The sequence below is a fragment of the Barbus barbus genome (genome assembly GCF_936440315.1).
Source record: "Barbus barbus genome assembly, chromosome: 32".
In the NCBI taxonomy this organism is placed as follows: Eukaryota; Metazoa; Chordata; class Actinopteri; order Cypriniformes; family Cyprinidae; genus Barbus; species Barbus barbus.
The window spans coordinates 13,528,228-13,548,525 of NC_136760.1; the positions used below are offsets into that span (position 1 = coordinate 13,528,228).

General features: G+C 37.0%; 1 protein-coding gene across 1 annotated transcript in view; it reads left to right on the forward strand.

Moving 5' to 3' along the window:
• The window catches only part of LOC306852485 (receptor tyrosine-protein kinase erbB-2-like), a 43,249-nt gene that overhangs the window by 10,554 nt on the left and 12,397 nt on the right, over positions 1-20,298 (forward strand). Inside the window, exons 2-18 of the mRNA XM_079389360.1 lie at positions 4,747-4,898; positions 5,622-5,811; positions 6,212-6,340; positions 6,428-6,499; positions 6,889-7,004; positions 7,097-7,238; positions 7,349-7,477; positions 7,661-7,787; positions 9,425-9,498; positions 9,669-9,759; positions 10,739-10,941; positions 12,829-12,961; positions 13,222-13,312; positions 14,206-14,360; positions 14,469-14,513; positions 14,988-15,126; positions 15,908-16,030. Of these exons, the coding sequence (XP_079245486.1) occupies positions 4,747-4,898; positions 5,622-5,811; positions 6,212-6,340; positions 6,428-6,499; positions 6,889-7,004; positions 7,097-7,238; positions 7,349-7,477; positions 7,661-7,787; positions 9,425-9,498; positions 9,669-9,759; positions 10,739-10,941; positions 12,829-12,961; positions 13,222-13,312; positions 14,206-14,360; positions 14,469-14,513; positions 14,988-15,126; positions 15,908-16,030 (2,111 nt within the window). The remainder of the gene's footprint in view (positions 1-4,746; positions 4,899-5,621; positions 5,812-6,211; positions 6,341-6,427; positions 6,500-6,888; positions 7,005-7,096; positions 7,239-7,348; positions 7,478-7,660; positions 7,788-9,424; positions 9,499-9,668; positions 9,760-10,738; positions 10,942-12,828; positions 12,962-13,221; positions 13,313-14,205; positions 14,361-14,468; positions 14,514-14,987; positions 15,127-15,907; positions 16,031-20,298) is intronic.

The window sequence follows — 20,298 nt, forward strand, 5'->3', positions numbered from 1 at the left end:
AAATATATATTTTCCTCCCTGTGCTTCCTTCTTGCTGATGAGCCGTACTGTGAAACAGCCAATCAGAGCAGAGCTCATTATTATTCATGACCCTGCCAAATAAGACAATAACAGACCGTTTCATTCTAGGGAGAAATCCTAGGGTTGTAAATGGACATGTAAAATCGTTTCTGGAGATTTTTTGCCCTTACTTAAACCACATACCTTCTGTGTAGATATCAGAGAACAATTTAAAATACTGTATCAATGCATTCTATGGCACCTTTAATACAAATGCATTATCAGTTGAAGACTCACTACTTATCAGTATACATAGTGAAGACTTTAAGTATTTGATGATAGTTTTTATCAAATGAAAATGTTAAGATGTTTATGTAGTGACTCTCAGAGCAGCTGTGGAGAAGTTGTTCATGTTTTCACATTCTCAGACTGAAAACACCTATAGCTTCATGTGTTCTTAAGCATCTGTAGTAGATGAAAATGCACCACTCGTTCACACACAGAACAAATAGACATATTTTAATATATTTTTTGTGGCATTTACAGAGGCTAGTTCATATTCCGATTTGATTAAGTGTACAGCCCTGCTTTTATTTATCCAAATTTAGCCAACTTCTGTGACATTCTGTGTGTAAATTCCATTTGTAAATTCCTGGATTCCCCAATTTTGTCCACGTTTTCTGCATCACAGAAATCATAGGGCCCTAAATACTTGTCAGCGTGTTATTGGAGGTTTTAAAGCACAACAGAAGTGACAAAAAAAGTACATCTTCACCAGAATCAAAAGATTTTTAAATGGAGTTTGACTGATATTTTATAGGAGTACCTTAATTAACTGAACTTTACATGTACGCCACATGATGTGTGTCATTGATGATATCAGTCAAACTGAAAGTTCAGTGCAGATTTGTATATGTGTCTGCATATGTGCCGTCTTCAAATTTGGAATGATCAAAATTAATATATATTCGCTGTGTCTTTCAAAGTGTAGCGCAGCACTGTGTTCTTTTACACACAAGCAGCTCATGATGCAGTTTTCTCGGAGTGACTCGTATCACAGTAAATGCTGAACTCATCTTTGTACCTGGTCTTGAGTTTGGGTCACTTATAACATGTATTTGGGAACGCGATATGAATTTGTATTGAGAAGCACCCTATTTAAGCTTTAAGCTGTGCGGTTTTTAACCAAAATAACATCTCGATGGTTTTACCTTTGAAAATGATTTGGTAACACTTTTAGTGTCTCTTAACTAGTTGCTTATTAGCATGCATATTACTAGAATATTAGCCATTTATTAGTAGTAATTAAACACATATTAATGCCTTATTCTACATCCCTAATCTTACCCAATACCTAAACTTAACAACTACCTTACTAACTATTAATAAGCAGCAAATTAGGAGTTTATTGAGGGAAAAGTCGTAGTTAATAGTAAATAAGTGTTCCCTATTCTAAAGTGTTACCAATGATTCCAGCTATAAATATTAGTATTAGTTTTACTGTAAAATAATAATTATTTTATTTTTCTCAAATAGTTGATTTTTTTATTTTAAGTGAAATATTACCATAGTTAAAGTTTTAAAATATATTGATTAAATAATAATAATATCATTTTGATATATATTTGATATATATTTTGCAATTAGATTTTTCCCCCAGACTGTGCAGCCCTAATTTTATCTGTAATATTATTTACTTATAAAAATAGTTTATTTATTATAAGTCAGCTGAGGAGAATCCATTCACCTACTAAAAACACTGAACAACTTTAAGGCATTTTTTTCCATTTTGTTTCTTTTTTGTTTTGAGTAGTGAAATTAATTAGTTATAAGTTATTAGTAAGTAGCACATTTTTCTTGATTTCTTGGTGTTTTATGTAGTCTTATCCCTCTATTTGTTGGTCATTGTTAAGAATGTCTATGCAGAAGTCCACTAAAACAATTTCTCCATGCGGATAAATAAAGAATAGAGTAGGAGTTAAAAAATGATTATGTAGAAACAGAAATACAATGAGACAGAAAGAGAAAGAGAAAGGGCCCAGAGACGTGGACTAATAAGAGTTGTTTTCTATTCAAGACCACCAGCTGCCCCTCACACACTCATGCACACAGATGAGGAACAGTTAGGATGAGGAAAGAGGAGCAACGGAACTTGGAAAGGAAGTGTGAACTGGAGAAAACAGTGACTTATTATTCAGTCCCCATCAGCATGCATACATATGTCACTTCTGTTAGTGCACAAAAACAGCTCTTTCAATAATGCTTCAACACGTTAAAGCAATAGCTTATTCAAAAAAAATAAAAAACCACCCTTATTTAAACATTTTCATCAATGTAGCTCTGACATTTCAGCAGAATTAAGTCTGTGTAATAATGTGTACAGATTTATGAATTATGTACAGGACAACCTGGAATTCACTTACTTTTGTTTAAATGTTATAAAAAAATAAATCAATAGACTAATGAACCTACAGAGAGAAGTTTTTAATCATTTTAGTTTACAGTCCAGTACAGTCAGATGTTACCCTGAAGTTTACAGTACACAGAATCTACAGTGACCGTACAGCAAATCATCTGTGAATGAGAGCAACGACTGGCCAAATATCTCCACGCACATACACAAATCTCAATACAGCACTGCACATGCACACACTCTGTCATGACATGGACACTCAGAGAGAGTGCCAAACACATCTATTTACAGTATCCTGCACAGAGTAGCAGTGTGATAAAGTGAAGACAGGAGGACAGTAGGTGTATTTTCTTCTATAAGTCAAATGAATACATTTGAATTGATATTAATAGTTAATAGGCAGTACTCTGAGCTTGGTTTCAATTATTTTATTTTATAGAACATAAGGGGCCAGTTTTACTAACAGCTTGTGCCAGCGCAAACCATCTTGTGGTACTGTCAGGATTTACTAAAGACACAGTGGGAAATTAGCGCTGAAAAGGCATGCACACAGTTATTTTTGTGCCTGACCTTATTGAATATGCATTTGTAGGAATTTCCCTTTCAGATGCAAAATTTATGAGAGGAGAGTATTCTAATGAATCACGCAACATGATTTACTAACGTTTATGCTCGTCAAATTACTGGTATTTGCACCATTATTTAACGCCCAAAAAAGCGTGTCTTAAAGCAGGTGGTAATTTGCGCTGCTCTTGGTGGATTGCCCTGGTCATTATGGAAATGATCTCGATGTGTCTGTGTTCTTTAATGTGTACCTTGTCAGTAAATCACCTGTAGAATTTTCCCCTCCCATCGGCACTTTTATGGAATTGCGCTCTAACGCTAATTTGGCCTGTTTAGTAAACCTGGTCCAAGACGTTCTTTTTTTGTGGAGGATAGTTCAGATAAGTGATATTTGTAATAAAATTGCCTGAAGATGATTTCACAAAGTTTATGTTGACGCATAGATGACACAGACATAATCTGTAACTGTAGAATTCCACAGAAAAACCATGGAGATTTCCATAGCAGTCAAACGACTGTTATTTACAAGGCTTTACACATGGTTATGCTATAAAAAACGTATAAATATCATGGAATTTTAAAATTGCTACATGGAAAGATAATGTAATATCAATTTCTATTGTGAATATGAAGTTCTGAGTTTTATTTCTTTAAATTCAATAATCGCTAGTGCAATATCATGGAAATTAATTGATTAAAAATGATGAGAACCTGATTCACATTACCTGATTTAAACAAATGAATTAATTTCAACATAATCTCATGACAATCTGTAATTAATTTTACGTTTTTGCAAATCCATTAAATTAATCTCTTCACACAGGGTTGAGTTTAGCATTGCAGCTTCTTGCGTACTTCGTTTAAATACAAATTCTTTGTTTCCGTACAAATCACATTGTACAAATTGATATGAAATAGCAGTTATGTTTTGTTGTAAGATTAGGTTGGTTCATTTGTCGATAATGCTTTCTGTTTCCATTAAGAGACATGGTACATTCTTACATAATTTAACCAAAAATATCAGTTAAAAATGTTCAAGGACATGTTATTTGTCAAATACCTATGAGAAGCTTTCATAAATTAATGGGTTATTTCAAAAAGCAGTAGATTTTAAGTATTTTAAAGGCACACTATTTTCCAGTAATCAGTTATTAAAAGATTTATTTTGCATGGAGCAAGTTGCCTCCTGAGGGCCAATATATACCGAGCTCACATAATCAAATCACTGCCTGCTTTGTCTGGGAAATAGGGCTGCAACTAATAGTTATTTTGATTTTCAACTAATAAAATGTTTATTAATCAAATATTTATATGTTCAAAGCTGTAATTGAAAACCTTTGTGTAATGTTGCTTCCGCACGGCTAGATGTCAGTATGTCCAAGATGCCTTCCATATAGGCCAGTGTGACAACAACAAAAATTAATGATGCACCTTTAATAGGCCTTATCTGGGAAAGAAAAATAATGTGGTAACACTTTAGAATAGGGAACACTTATTAACAATTAACTACGACTTTTCCCTCATTAAACTCCTAATTTGCTGCTTATTAATAGTTAGTAAGGTAGTTGTTAAGTTTAGGTATTGGGTAAGATTAGGGATGCAGAATAAGGCATTAATGTGTGCTTAATTACTACTAATAAGTGGCTAATATTCTATTAATATGCATGCTAATTAGCAACTAGTTAAGAGACCCTAAAATAAAGTGTTACCAATAATCCTTATAATTTTATACAGCCCTGCTGATGTGTGCATCTTTGTTTTTTTTTCAGTATGTCTTGGGACCGATATGAAGTTGGCTTTACCCTCCAGTCTTGAGAATCATTATGAAATGCTCAGGCTGCTATACACGGGCTGCCAGGTGGTTCATGGTAACCTGGAGATCACACACCTGCAGGGAAATCCAGATCTCTCCTTCCTGCAGGTAGGGGTTTTCAGTCCTGTGTCTTGTTTCCCCCTCCTCTCGTGTCCATATTTGGCCTTCCTGTTCCTGTCCTCGTTCCCTGTCATCATTAGTTAATTAGTCCCTAGCCCTGTTTAATTTCTCCGCACCTGTTTCTGTTCTTCCTCTTTGATTTCCCTGTGTTCTTAAGCCCTGTGTTTCCGTGCCTCTGTGTCCGGTCTGATCGTCATTCCTTAACGTCAACCTGTGTGTAGCTGTATCTCCAGCGATCCCTGAGCTTTGTAAATAAAAGTCTTGAGTATTCAAGACGTTCCTCGCCTCCTCGTTTCCCTGCTCCTATGTGTGACGTGACAGGGGCATTTCTACAGTGCTCTTTATTACACAGCAGATATATATTGGAGCACAACTCTTCTACATTCCTGTTCATTTTCTTTGCCACTGTGTAAATAATCACAGTGTAATTAATAATGTGTATGTGCCTGAGTTTGACCGTAGCATAATTCTGAAAGTCTACAATACTGTTTTATATAGATGCATAATTATGCATAATTGCTATGTAGAGGCATAATTATTTTAAAAAGCTTACAGGGTTGTGCATTACATGAATGACCCATCTTAACATGCTACTCATGTAAAACTTATTGGAATAATAGAATTGCTATTTATTTAAGCTACTCACAATGAGTCTCAATGTCAGTCAAATTTGAAAATGAAAAGATGTGCTTGTGTTTTGTTTGTCTGTAGGAGATTGTGGAGGTTCAGGGGTATGTACTGATAGCTCACGTCTCAGTGCGTACGATTCCTCTGGACAATCTGCGGATAATACGAGGCAGTCAGCTTTATAACTCTAGCTATGCTCTCGCTGTACATAACAACATCCACCACAGTCAGACGGAAGTTGGCCTGAGAGAACTACACCTTAGGAGTCTTACAGGTAAGGAGTGTGGGTCAAATTTATATTTATTTAAATGTATAGGCCTATACATTTTTTGATTTATGCACGAAAGGGTATTACTTACTACTCTAATTTCCTCAGTCACTTGAGATTAAATGGATGGTGACCGCTCTAGTTAGGCGATGCCACAGATAAGTTTATAGTCGCTCTGTAAATGAATACAATTTTATAAGTAAATTGTTTTCCTCCTCATTCAAAACTTTCTATTGCACATCTTCCAATTTAAATGACTAGATTTAAAATGTGAAAATTCGCAAAGCAAATATAAATGTGAACGCACTTTTATGCTCAGCTCAGAAATATTTCACTGAAATACTGAAATTGCTCTTAGTTAAGGAAGTGGAACCCTGTGAGTAAAATTATTGCTTTCGTTTCACAGAAATCTTGCTTGGCGGGGTTTATATTTGGGGAAATCCTCAACTGTGCTTTCCTCAGAAAATTAACTGGGAAGACACTGTAACTAAATTTGAAAACAAACTGCTGCACCTGCAAGACATCCCAAAGAACTGTGAGATAAATTCTAGAGAACTACCATCATACATCAGACTGTTTAATGCATCACTGTTATTTCTCAATAATACTTATCTTTTTTCAGGTCCTCAATGTTCTTCAGCTTGTCCTTCAGACGGTGGATGCTGGGGAGAAAAAAATCAGGACTGCCAATCATGTGAGTGTCACTGGAATATTGGCCTGTTTTTTTGGGTTTGATTAAAAAGTGCTTAGAATCATGTCCCAGAATGCTCTAATTTATACAGTATATTACATAATCATATAATTTTGTTGTCAATGTTATAAGTAATTTCTTATTAGTTAATGGGCATTTTTGGTGCTTTATGGCAAAATTGATGTATGTTTTGACTACTGTGTTAATTTTTTTGACAGTATTAAATCTTGTTTAGACGAGAGAAAATTTCTGATCAGTTCAATGCCACATCTCCTATCAGGGATTAAATAGAGGCAATCTGACCACATTAATTATGTAATTATTTGTGTTTTGTCGTGAAACGTAATGAAATTCCTCTTTTGAGACAATTACATGTACATCTTTCTCTACAGTGACCTTTGTGCATTGCTCATCTGGCTGTTTGCGCTGTAAGGGTCCGAAACCCAACGATTGCTGTCATGTGCAGTGTGCTGCTGGGTGTACAGGGCCAAAAGACACCGACTGTCTGGTAAAAATATCATAATTATTGCATTATATTATTCACATGTAACTGAAATGAAAAAATATCTGTTTTGTCCCATTTTGTTATTGCATCTTTAGGCCTGTCGTCACTTCAATGACAGCGGCACATGTAAAGACAACTGTCCCCCACCCAGCATCTACGACCCCAACACATTTCAGTCCAAACCCAACAAGGACAAAAAGTTCAACTTTGGAGCCACATGTGTAAAACAGTGTCCCCGTAAGTCAAACTTTTAATTTACTAACTAAATACCGTGCTGTATGTCCACAGGCCTTGATTTTTTTCTCTCTCTGTGTGTATGATATATGTTGTACTCTCTATGTCTTTAGATAACTATTTGGCAATGGAAGTGGCATGTACAATGGTCTGTCCCAAAGCGAACAAGGAAGTCATTATTGTTGAGCCAGATGGTAAAGAAACACAGAAATGTGAAAAGTGTGAAGGAGAGTGTCCAAAAGGTGTGTGCATATGCTTCTACGTGATGGTTCATGCTGCAATTTAAAGTGGCATTGAGTTCTAAAATGTTTGAAAAGGCATTTCATAACAGTTGATGTGTATATATTTGCATATACTCTATATGTTAGCATCATTTCTCCTATTTTTATCTTATTATATTTATTTACATATGTGATGTCTGTTAGTGTGCTATGGACTAGGAATGGGAAACCTTCAAGGGGTGTCAGTGGTGGATACCACCAACATTGGCATGTTCGTTGGCTGTGAGAAAATCTACGGCAGTTTGGCTTTTCTTTCAGACTCATTCAGAGTGTAAGCAAGGATGGTTGTTCACCTAAAAATTCCAATACTGGTTCTCATGTTGCCTGTCTTCTTGCTTCTGTGGAAAACAAAAGGAAGATATTAAGAACATTTAGCTACACAAAGGCCACGTACACACTGTTCACCTTTTACTCCTTAATCACGTTCTGTACACACATAATTCACTAAAATATGGGAGTGACAACCGTATTCCACAACCGCACTAACTCCTGAAAAATACAGGTAGTGACAACCGCATTTAGAGAAATTCTACGCAGTGTGTACGGAACTGAACTGAACAACTAGTTGTTAATGACATATTTGAACATGTATCAGTGTATTCGTCTGTATGTGAGATGCAAGAAAACAGTGAACGAAGTCTTAACTTAGCACGGGGCTAGCTGCGCTCATGAGCCGTGCGGTAAAGTGACAGTGTTGCCAGATCTTCATAGAACAAAAAACAAACAAACAAGGACAAGCAAAAAAAAAAAACACTAAAACCACCAAATGCTTTATGTTTTATAACACAAAATATAACACAAAATATATCTATAACACAGATATATATCTTATATCTGTGACAGACTTCATAAAGTGCCTTTATGAGCTAAGACCAAACATGCCTGAAAGCACTTCTAAATGTGAGGACATGGCAACATGGCAAGACAGCGTTCTCTAAAGCAGTCTCCCGAGCATAAACAACACACAGCACGTCTATCAGCGGTAGTTTAGTTAAAATCGACGGCCAAAAAGCGTCTTTAGTCAAAAAATGGCACATAACAAACAGCTAAACTTTTATTCACTCCTGCAAGAAGACAGAATGTTGCTATGGCTACAAATGCAGGACTGCTGTTCTGTACACACATGGAATGATAATTTATGTGACTCACTCCCGCATTTAAATGCGGTTGTCACTCCTGAAACTTGTAGTGTGTACGTGGCCAATACGTATTATAAAATGACTGAAATTTAAGAGTTTTCCCCTTTGCTTTAGCTCTCAAACTGTTGTTCAATTTTAGTAATTGTTTTATTCCATAAGGAAATGTGCATCAACTTCGCTGGAAGCATTTACAGAATAGACTGCATAAAACTCACATGAATTTGCCTCAAGAGATCGCGTAATTGAGTAACTGGCCTAACCAGCAGATCAATTCCATTGCACACCATCTATTGTTGTCATCCTGAAATGCCTGAACCAAAGTGATCAAAATGATTTGGTAAATCATTCAAAATGTACAAAATTTTCATTCAAAGTCATCATGTAGAGTGTTTCTTCTGCTCTGTTCTGAGGAGCAAGTATTGTTTAAAAGACACAGGTGTACCTGGTTGCAAGATCTTTTTTTATTATTTTATTACTCATGATTTGTGCAAGAGTCCCAGAAGTAAAGATTTTCTGCTCTTAAACACATCGGATAGAAACAGTGCTTTATATTTGCAAATGTTTGATGCAAAATTTATTTATTTTTAATTTTTTTTACCTTTTGTGTTTCACAGAAGAAATATAGTCATATGGGTTTGCAATGACATGAGAATGAATAACTAGCTGACTTTAAATCGTTTCTTCTAATCGAAATATTCTGTCCATGACTGTGGTATTGTTATACCTATTGTTACACATTGTTTTAAAATCTCTTGTGTTGTTAATACAGAAATGCAGCTACCAATTCATCTGGACTGCAGTTGAGTGACCTGGAAATGTTAAAGACAATAGAAGAAATCACAGGTGAAGATCACAGTTCATATGGACTCACATCATAAAGATTATAAAGGAAATACAAGTCTATACCATAGCTCCAACGTCTGAACTAAAATCTACATAACAATGCTACTAGTTGTACCAGTCATTCATTAAATGAAATTTCCATTTGCAGTAACATTATACTTGTATTTCAGGATATCTGTACATAGATGCATGGCCAGATTATTTGGTTGATCTGAATGTTTTTGAGAACTTGAAGGTGATCAGAGGAAGAATGCTTTACAAGTAAGTATATGTTTGTCTGTTTTTGGTTCTTACTTTAAATGTATCTCTTCTTTTGCTTTTTGTTCCTTATTTCCTGTTTCCTAATTCTGTCTTTAAAAACATGTGATTTGCTAGACTGGTTACCCACTTTTCTTGTTTGACTAATGTCTGGTTAGACTTATCAAACCTGCAGTTTCCTGTTAGTTGTAAAGGTTAATGATTATCCTACACCTGCCTCGTGTTATATCAGTTTTCTTTCCTTTCATTGCTTCAAGTCAATTTTATGGAAGCCTGTTTCTGCCACTGAATAATAAAAAAAAAAGGTTATTGGGACTTTTTATCTCACAATTCTGTGAAGAAAAGTCGCAATTACTAGTTATAAAGTCAGAATTATGATTTATAAAGTCACAATTGCGAGATAAAAACAATTCTAAATTTTCTCAGAATTGTGAGATATAAACTCACAATTCTGCCTTTTTTTCACAGAATTGCGTGATATAAACTCAAAATTACGATTTATAATGTCACAATTGCGAGATAAAAACTCACAATTCTGACTTTTTTCTCGCAATTGCAAGTTTATACCTCGCAATTATGACTTTCTAACTTGCAATTGCGAGTTTATATCATGCAGTTATGAGAAAAAAAGGCAGACTTGTGAGATAAAAAGTCACAATTACCTTTTTCATTTTTTATTCAATAGCGGAAACGGGCTTCCATACAATTCTAACCACACAGACTGAGAAAGGAATGTAAGTAGTTAATTTATGAACGTGTAGGTCATATGTCACACTTTAGAACTCCAAAAAGAATTTGACACACAAATGGGGCTATGATAGATTAGTAGCTTTACCACCTGAAACCCACCAAGAACAATTCAGCATTATAGCAAGGACATTTGCACAAGCAAGCTGGTCAGTTTTTCTGCTTAAATGTATACATCTAGTAATCTACGTAGTGATCTAGTCAATGTATTTAAATCAATGTTCTCCCTCTGCAGGGGTGTTTTCTCTTTGGGAGTTCAGTCTTTGCAGATCAAGTCTCTCGGGTTGCGTTCCTTGCGCAGTGTCAGTGGAGGCATAGTACTGATTCATAATAACTCCAGACTGTGCTACACCTCCTCTCTGCCCTGGAACTCACTGCTCCACCCCACACAGGGACCCAACCTCATCAGCAACAACAACCAAGACCAGCAAACATGTGGTAAGAACCCATTCTTATGTTTGTCTGACTGGAGCGATAACTTGTCTTTTTTTCAAAACAGTTACAACATAATTAAAATATCGGAGTGTCTATTTACACTAAGTGCAAATAGCCCATCTTGTTGGCAAAGGCTATTTACACTAACTCCGCCCACTACCGTGTGATTGGGTTAGTCAACATTAAAAAAAGAAGCATGTTTAACATCAGTTTCAGTGGCGTAGATGGTAAGGCGCATGCTTTTTGACGCGATCGACCCGAATTCGAGCCCACCTTTTGCCAAACATTTTTTTCTCCCTTTTCAAATCTCATATCGCATCAGAAAGGCATTTATTTTCAATAAAAATTAAGGAAATAATCAAAAAGTTGAAAATAAAGTATTGGGTAGGGTTAGGTTAGGGTAGGTGTAGGGAGGGCTTTATTGTCCCAATAATAAATTTGAATTAAAATTATAATTTACACTCAGTACGTTATTATTGCGTACTGTTTTATAATGTACTACAATACTGAGGTGCAGATAATTGCCACGATTTACAATAAGTAGTATAAATAGCAGAAAATCTTGCTATTTTAACAGTGTAAATAGAATCTATAGCTATTTGCACTTAGTGTAAATAGCATATCGTTAAAAAATACTGCTATTTTCACTTGGTGTAAATAGAATCCATTGTTATTTGGACTTAGTGTAAATAGCATCTGTCACTAAAAAAATATGCTATTTGCACTTAGGGTAAATAGTGTCTATCGCTATACACACTTCGTGCAAATAGCCGCTGCCTTAAAATATTATGTAGGCAAATGTCCTTTAAATACCAGCATATTAACCCTATAAAGCCTACTGTATCATATTTGTTATGCAGATTTCTAAGGCCTCTGAATGAACTATTATCACTGAAAAACAGCTAAGGTTTACTTGATATCCATGCACCATTTTTAGAAAAAATGTGAGTATCAAATATGATACATCAGGCTTTTGAGGATGTCCATCTCGCAAATATCACCTTATATCTAAAATATATTATTGTGAGATATAGAGTTCTAAAGATTATAAAGATATAAAAAGTTATAAAGATCTCAGTGGTTAACATTGCAAGCTATTAATTTAATATTATTTTGGCCATATGCATATCAGCAACTAAACCAAATGGTTAGTTTAGGCCTCTGAGTAAAATTAAGGTGTTTTTTTCTGTATCATTCTATATAAGGCTTCAGAGTCTGATATATCAAATAAGATGCTAAAAATAAAAATGCTAACTTGATTGTCTGATACTTGATTTCAAACATTATTTAGTTTACAACTGGTTTAAAAATTCTTAATTCAGTAATTCTTACTGGTTCAAAACTTATCAAAACAATTCAAAATATACTAAAATGTATTTGAAATATTTTTATTTCATGCTCATTCATCAAGTATACTACAAATACATTTAAATATTTATGTACTTAATAAAAAAAAGTCTGCAATTGTAATTTTGGTAAATACACTTTAAATATCTTGCATTTAAAGACTAATATTATTCAAAGATCATACAATCCTAATCAGTAGTGATATTAAAACACATTTTAGGCTTAATATTAAAAATGTGCATTGTGCACAAGTAGTACTCCAAATAAAGTTTAATTATAATTTTTATATCAGTAAGTCTCGAGCAAAATGTAAGTAAATATGTTAATAGATTTGAACTACTGTATACCTAGCATGGCATAAATTTATTTTAAATATGTTACTTTTTACCAGGGTATGCATTGTCTGAATTTATTTTTCAACTTGTGTTAAAAAAATGTGTTTGTTCCAACTTTTTAATTTCTCATAATGAGAATATTACATGTATTTGCATTACATGCTTCACTATGGAATCGAACACAGGGCATTCTTCTCTCTCTGTGTAGTTTCAGAGGGGAGAGTATGTGACCCCCTGTGTGCAGATGCAGTCTGCTGGGGGCCGGGACCCAGTCAGTGTGTGTCATGTGTGAATTACAAACATGGGACGGAGTGCGTGCAGCAGTGTAATGTCCTGCAGGGGTGAGTACTGTATGAATAAGCAGATTTTTCCTTTTCTTGTTTTTTTGTGCTTTGTTATGTTTACTTACTAAAATACATATAGGAATCATATAGATTATTAGAATGTTGAATATTATGAACAGAGCTTTTAGTTTCAGTTTCAGACTTTGTATATACAGTATCAATAACTGCTAAGTCATACAATAGAATGTAGATTTATATGCTGTTGTGGTTTTTAAACTTTTACTGGTTTTTCTGTACTTCAAATGCATTTGCCACAGGTCAGTGCGGGAGTTTGAGGATGGATTAAACTGTGTCCCTTGCCATCCAGAGTGTAAACCAGTCAATGACTCTGCCTCCTGTACAGGCCCAGTAAGATGTTAATGCAGAAACAAATATATTACCCTAACCCCACCTCTAAACCTACCCCTCACACAAAACTTTCTGTGTTTTTAGATGTTCAGAAAACATTCTATGATTTATAAGCTTGTTTCCGCATGGGGACCCAAAAAATGTCCCCACAAGATAAAAAAAAACAGATAGACACACACACACACACACACACACACACACATTCAGACACCAGATAAAATGTTTGATATTTTTTTTTTACTAGTGGGTGCAGGACACTAAAGTTAATTTATGTAAGTGAGGAAAATAAAGTAAACTGTGACATATTATACCCAAACATTCTTCATCCAGTGGACTACCAGTAAAATTCATAAAAATGTGGGACCAAAAATTATTCAGACTCTTTGACCTGACCATGTTTTCCTTAAGTGTTTTTTCTTTAATTGCTAATGCAACCTCTTTACACCACAGACTGAACAAAATTAACTATTGCTTGGTAATTGGTTGACCTAAATTGATATTGTCTAATTGTGTTCTTAAATTTAACAGCTGGCAGCTGTTCAACCTAATTCATTACATACCTCTCTATCAAAGGTATCTGACATTATCAAGATGATTTTGTTCTGATACAGTTTAACTCTTGAGTTCTTGTCATATTTTATTACCATTTTCTAAACTATGAATAAACTGAAAATGTGAGAAATGTTGAAGGTGTCTGAATAAATTCTGGTTTGACTATGTGTATTGTTTGGTATTTGCATTGGAAAATAGTCATATAGGTAGAACAACATATGGTTGAGTTGAATTAGAATTTAATTTTTCTTTAGTATGCACTAGTTTTATTTTGACATGAAGGTTTTTTACATCTTAGCAATCTTATATTAATTAAGGTTTAAATTGTGTTTCTTTTGCAGGGTCCTGAACACTGTAAGGAGTGTTTGCACTTTCAAGATGGAGATGTGTGTGTCGACCGCTGTCCCAGTGGGGTGAAAGAGGACCAGCACACTGTGTGGAAGTACTTCAATGCAACGGGACACTGTCTGCCCTGTGAGACCAACTGCACCGTCTCGTGAGTCCCTTCGCTGAGCCCATGGACTGTGATCCCACCTTTTTATATCAGCTCATGTACAACAGTTTAAGATTTGATATTAATTTTCTATTTTGTCTTTACTGTCAGGTGTCCACTGGATGACAGAGGGTGCCCCATCCAAAAGAAAACTGGGTAAGACTTTATCAAAAATGTGTATTTGTAATAATTACATGCATTAGTAGTGTCTACATCACATTTAATTCTGCTCACGGTTTGAACAAACCTCTAATCTCAAGTATTAATCTGCGTAACTCTAACTTTCTTCTGGTGGACAATAAAACAAGGCAGAAAAAATGTATTTACTTTGAAGGAGGGACCTGAGAAATATTTACAGACCTGAATATCATAGGTTTACACATGATTTTAGGGTTTCGTGACATTCGGGGTGGATTTTTAGCCTTGACTATCACCCACAACCCTAGCAACAATATAGAAATCCAACCGCCTAAAACATTTTAGACTTGTTGTGATGTGTTTTGCACAGGCAAACACCATTCAAATTTAGAAAATGTAAAAATCTAGTTACTAATCATATCTGCAGCATATCTTTAGCTATAGATTGCACAGTCTTGCTTAAATCGAATTGTTTGTTGCAAACCCCTGCAGGCCTGGAACAACAGTCGCAATCACAGTTGGTGGAGTGTTTCTTTTTCTCATTTTGCTGGCGCTGCTGGTGTTTTACCTGCGACGACAGAAACACCACAAAAGGAAAGAAACCATGAGGAGAATTCTACAGGAGCATGAGGTCAGAACTCTGCAGTGTGTTTCATTTGCATGTAGATTGCTTTTCGATCCTTATTTTATAAGGATTTTATAAGGATAAGAAAGCTTACTGTAACTTTCGTAACAAACTCATTACAAAAGAGCATTTATTGAAACTAAACAGCAAAAAACACTCATTCTCAACTTGTCAAACTTTCTTTTGTCAACTAGATCAATGCATTAGGATTTGTCTGCCATCATTTAAACAACAAAGGACCTATTCTATATTTAGAAACACAGCTGATTTTGAGTTTGTCATCAGCATGTTGCAAGCTATTAACTCTAATAAGCATAAACGTAGCACATGCAAATACCGCATAAAATATTGCATTATAATAAGAATTTAGATATATTTTCATACTAAATCAGTTTTTAAATTATGTCATTTACACTGTACAAAATATTTACTTGAAGTTTTCATCATATTTGGTGGATATTTTCACTGAGCTTGTAACAGTGCATTATGGAATTTCCTTTTCAGCAAAAGGATGGAAATGGACAAATAAGGCATCATCAAAGGCAGCAGAATTATGCTGCTTACCTTTTACATTTCGCAAAATGCCTATGATTCGATAAAAGCGAGAACTACGAACTACCAATTATAGTAAAATGTGGAGCTGTCTATCAAACATTGCAGTTTTCCTGGCCCTGTTAAATGTAGTGAATATTGGTTGGTTATTTCTTCTGTTTATGCAGCCTGTTTGATTTGATTGCTTCACATGTTGAGTACTGTAGTCTTAAGGCATCTTATTTTTTTCCTGAAGCTGGTGGAGCCCCTGACCCCGAGTGGAGCGGTGCCAAACCAGGCTCAGATGCGTATTCTCAAGGAGACAGAGCTGAAGAAACTCAGAGTGCTGGGTTCTGGAGCCTTCGGCACGGTCTATAAGGTCGGCTATCTGTTACCATTCCTCAACATTTCAATATTAGTTGTTCAGCTGACACTCATAGCTCCGAGAATATGTGACCAGCATATTGCTATCTTAGCTCATAAACATTTTTTTTTATCCAGTCACCTGAGCAAAGAATGCAATTTGACTAATGCCTCTGGAGCTGCTGGAAAATGACTTTGTGACAGTGCTGACTGGCTGATGGCACCACAAAACCTCATAGTCTCAACACTAGTGCCTATTTAGTCAGCAGACGGGGAAAATATTAATACTTTCGGACAACTTCTTTATGTTTACAAGACATGAGACAAAAACACCAAGATGGCGGCGAGAACACATCGCGAGGCTCAGCGTCTTACCAGATTTAGGAAAATAGTGTTAATTTACCTGGTTATTTCACTCGTGTTCGCGCGATTCAGCTATGCGAACTACAGCTATACTAAACAGTCACTTTTGGACATCAACAAACAGTGTTCCAACATAGTTTTAGATCATCCTTTCGACTTCAGCGAACTCCCGCCGGAGCTACTGAGATCACCGCGGACAAGCGGATCACTCGTACCGGCCGGAAGTGCTCGGCGTCGGCGTCGAGACCGTAAACAAAGACGGGGAAAGCGTGGAGGGCTGCGTGCTAAGCTAAGGCTAAACCCACATCGACCAGCTCTGCCCAGCATCTTCCTTGCCAATGTACGGTCTCTGATGAACAAGATGGACGAACTAAAGATCTGGACCCTCACACAGAAATGGCTTATGGACTGTAATGTTATGTTCTTCACTGAAACATGGCTCTGCAACGATGTCCCAAACAGCGTGGTGCATATGGATGGACGCTCTCTCTTCAGGGCCAACAGAGTAGCAGCAACCTAAAACAAGGGTGGTGGAGTGTGCATTTATGTAAACAAATCATGGTGTAAAGACTCTGTCATTGTTGATACCTACTGCTCTGCTGAGCTGGAGTTCCTGATTATCAAGTGCAGGCCATTCTATCTACCACGTGAGTTTACTTGCATTGTTGCTGCTGTAGTTTATGTACCTCCGGACGCTAATGCTAACGTGGCTATGAAAGAACTCTGTGCTGCTATTAGCAAATTACAAACCCTGCACCCGGATGGAGCCTTTATCGTTGCTGGGGACTTCAATCACTGCACTTTTAGATCTGTTCTCCCTAAATTTCATCAAAATGTCTCCTGCACTACAAGGGGACATAAAACTTTGGACCACGTTTATACTAATGTGAGTGATGCCTACAAAGTCACACCCCTCCCCCACCTAGGTCAGTCTGATCACCTCTCTTTGTTCCTGCTCCCCAAGTATACCCCAGTCATCAAATGTGTGAAACCTACAATAAGGACTGTTAAAATCTTGCTGGAAGTTGCTGACTCCACTCTTCAACATCAATTCCAGCACACAGACTGGAGTGAGTTTGCTGCCCAGGCCACCACAAACTCTCAGATTAACATTGACATTTATACCAACTCTGTCATGGAGCACATCAACAGCTGTGTGAGCAGAGTGACCACACACAAAAAAATAAAAATTTTCCCCAATCAGAAGCCCTGGATGAACAGAGAGGTTCGCCTCCTGCTCAAAGCAAGAGATGCAGCCTTCAGGTCTGGAGACCAGGAGGCTTACAGCTCAGCCAGAGCCAACCTGAGGAAGGGTATCTGCCAGGCCAAACTCACACAGAAACAGAAGATTGAAGATCACTTCAATTCTTCAGACCCCCGGCGTATGTGGCAAGGCATACAATCTATCACAGATTACAAACCACCTAACTCTGTGCCCCCCTCCAGCTCTGCCTCCCTCCCAGACGAGCTCAATCACTTTTATGCTCGTTTTGATCAAAATAATAAGGAGATCTCACTCAAAGCTGAGCATCAACCCAGTGAACTGCCTCTCACACTCTCCACATCAGATGTCTACTCCACTCTGCGTAAGGTGAATGCACGGAAGGCAGCTGGCCCTGACGGAATACCTGGTTGTGTGCTTAAAGCCTGTGCGGAGCAGCTAGCTGAGGTCTTCACGGACATTTTCAATCTGTCCCTGGCCCAAACAACTGTCCCCACTATCTTCAAAACCTCCACCATCGTACCAGTACCGAAACACTCCACTGCCTCGGTCCCTAACGACTTCCGTCCTGTTGCACTCACCCCCATCATTGCCAAGTGTTTTGAGAAACTGGTTGGGTCCCACTTTATATTAGGTGGCCTTAACTACTATGTACTTACATTTAAATTAATCATTTGATACAATGCACTTATTGTGTAAATACATGTTTTTACATTGTACTTATATTTTAAAAAATACCTATATGTAGTTACATCTGTAATTAATTTCTGTAATTACATTTATAATGACACTGACCTATCCCTTACACCTTAACCCACCCTTAAATCTACCCATACCACCAAACCTGTCCCTAGCCTTACCCGTATCCCACCTCAATAGCAGCAAAAGTGTTGTACAATACAATATGACCACAATAAGTCCATTGTACTTATTTTTTTATGTAAGTACATAGTAGTTAAGGCCACCTAATATAAAGTGTGACCACTGGTTGCATCCCACTTAAAATCCTGTCTCCCTGCTACACTAGACCCATTCCAATTTGCCTATCGCTACAATAGGCCAACAGAGGACGCCATCTCAACAGCACTTCACTCTGCCCTCACCCACCTGGACAGTCAAAACACACATGTGAGAATGCTGTTCATAGACTTCAGTTCTGCATTTAATACAGTAATCCCCTCCAAGCTGATCTCCAAGCTCAGCCAGCTTGGAATCAGCACACCCATCTGCAATTGGATTCTAGATTTTCTGACTAACAGACCTCAGTCCGTTAAGTTAGATAACCTCTCCTCCTCCATCATCACCCTGAACACCGGCGTGCCACAGGGCTGCGTACTGAGCCCTCTCCTGTACTCCCTCTTCACCCATGACTGTGTTCCTGTTTATGGCTCCAACACCATAATTAAATTTGCAGATGACACCACGGTGGTAGGTCTGATCAAGGATGACGATGAATCAGCCTACAGGGATGAGGTGCAGCACCTGGCTGTGTGGTGTGCCACCAATAATCTACAACTAAACACCCAGAAGACAAAGGAGATCATTGTGGACTTCAGGCGGACTAGGAGTCATGCACACACACCCATCTACATCAACGGAGCTGTAGTGGAGCGTGTGTCGAGTTTCAAGTTCCTTGGCATCCACATCTCTGATGACCTCACCTGGCCCCATAACACCTCCACTCTGGTCAAAAAGGCACAGCAGCGGAGCCTTAAGAAAGTTCACCTTAATCCCAGGATCCTTGTGGAATTCTACCGCTGTACCATTGAGAGCATACTCACGAACTGCATCTCAGTATGGTACAGCAATTGCTCCGCATCTGACCGCAAAGCACTCCAGCGGGTGGTGAAAACTGCTCAACGGATCACCGGCACCCAGTTAACTTCCATTGAGAACATTTATCATAAGCGCTGTCTGGGCAGGGCAAGAAACATCATCAAGGATGCCTCTCACCCTAACCATGGACTTTTCACCCTCCTTCCATCCGGCAGGCGTTACAGGTGCCTACGCTCTCGCACTAGTAGGCTCAGGAAGAGCTTCTTCCCCGAAGCTGTGACACTTCTGAACGCCACACCACCAATCTAACCTGCACCTGCTTATTACTGCACTGGTCACAGTACTTTACACACATGCATTTGCACTACTCATATTTTGCACAGACTGCACATTGTTAAAGTTATTACACTATAAACTGTATAAAGTTGTTACTATACAAAGCACAGTAAACTATTTCTATAAAATATTGCACTACTGCTATTTTGCATAGAATACATTGTTCTATCAATATTTTGCACACTCATCCAGCTGTATTTATTTATTACCACTGTTCTCACGTTTCTGCTGTTCATAATGTGTATATATAATCCTACATTGCTCTGTTCATAATGTACATACAATCCCTACATTGCATTCCTATTTATATTCTGTATATACTCTGCTCAATACTGTATATAGCAATTCCACTGTACATTCTGTAAATCTTATCTTCATTTACTCTGCACTTATATGTATATAAAACACTATATTCTTGCACTTCTGGTTAGATGCTAACTGCATTTCATTAGCTCTGTACTTGTACTCTGCATAAATGACAATAAAGTTGAATCTAATCTAATCTAATTTAATGACGTAATGATGCGGCTGCATGCTCGAATTTCCAGCGAAAACTTACCAGTACCACTCAAATTAGAAAATATTAT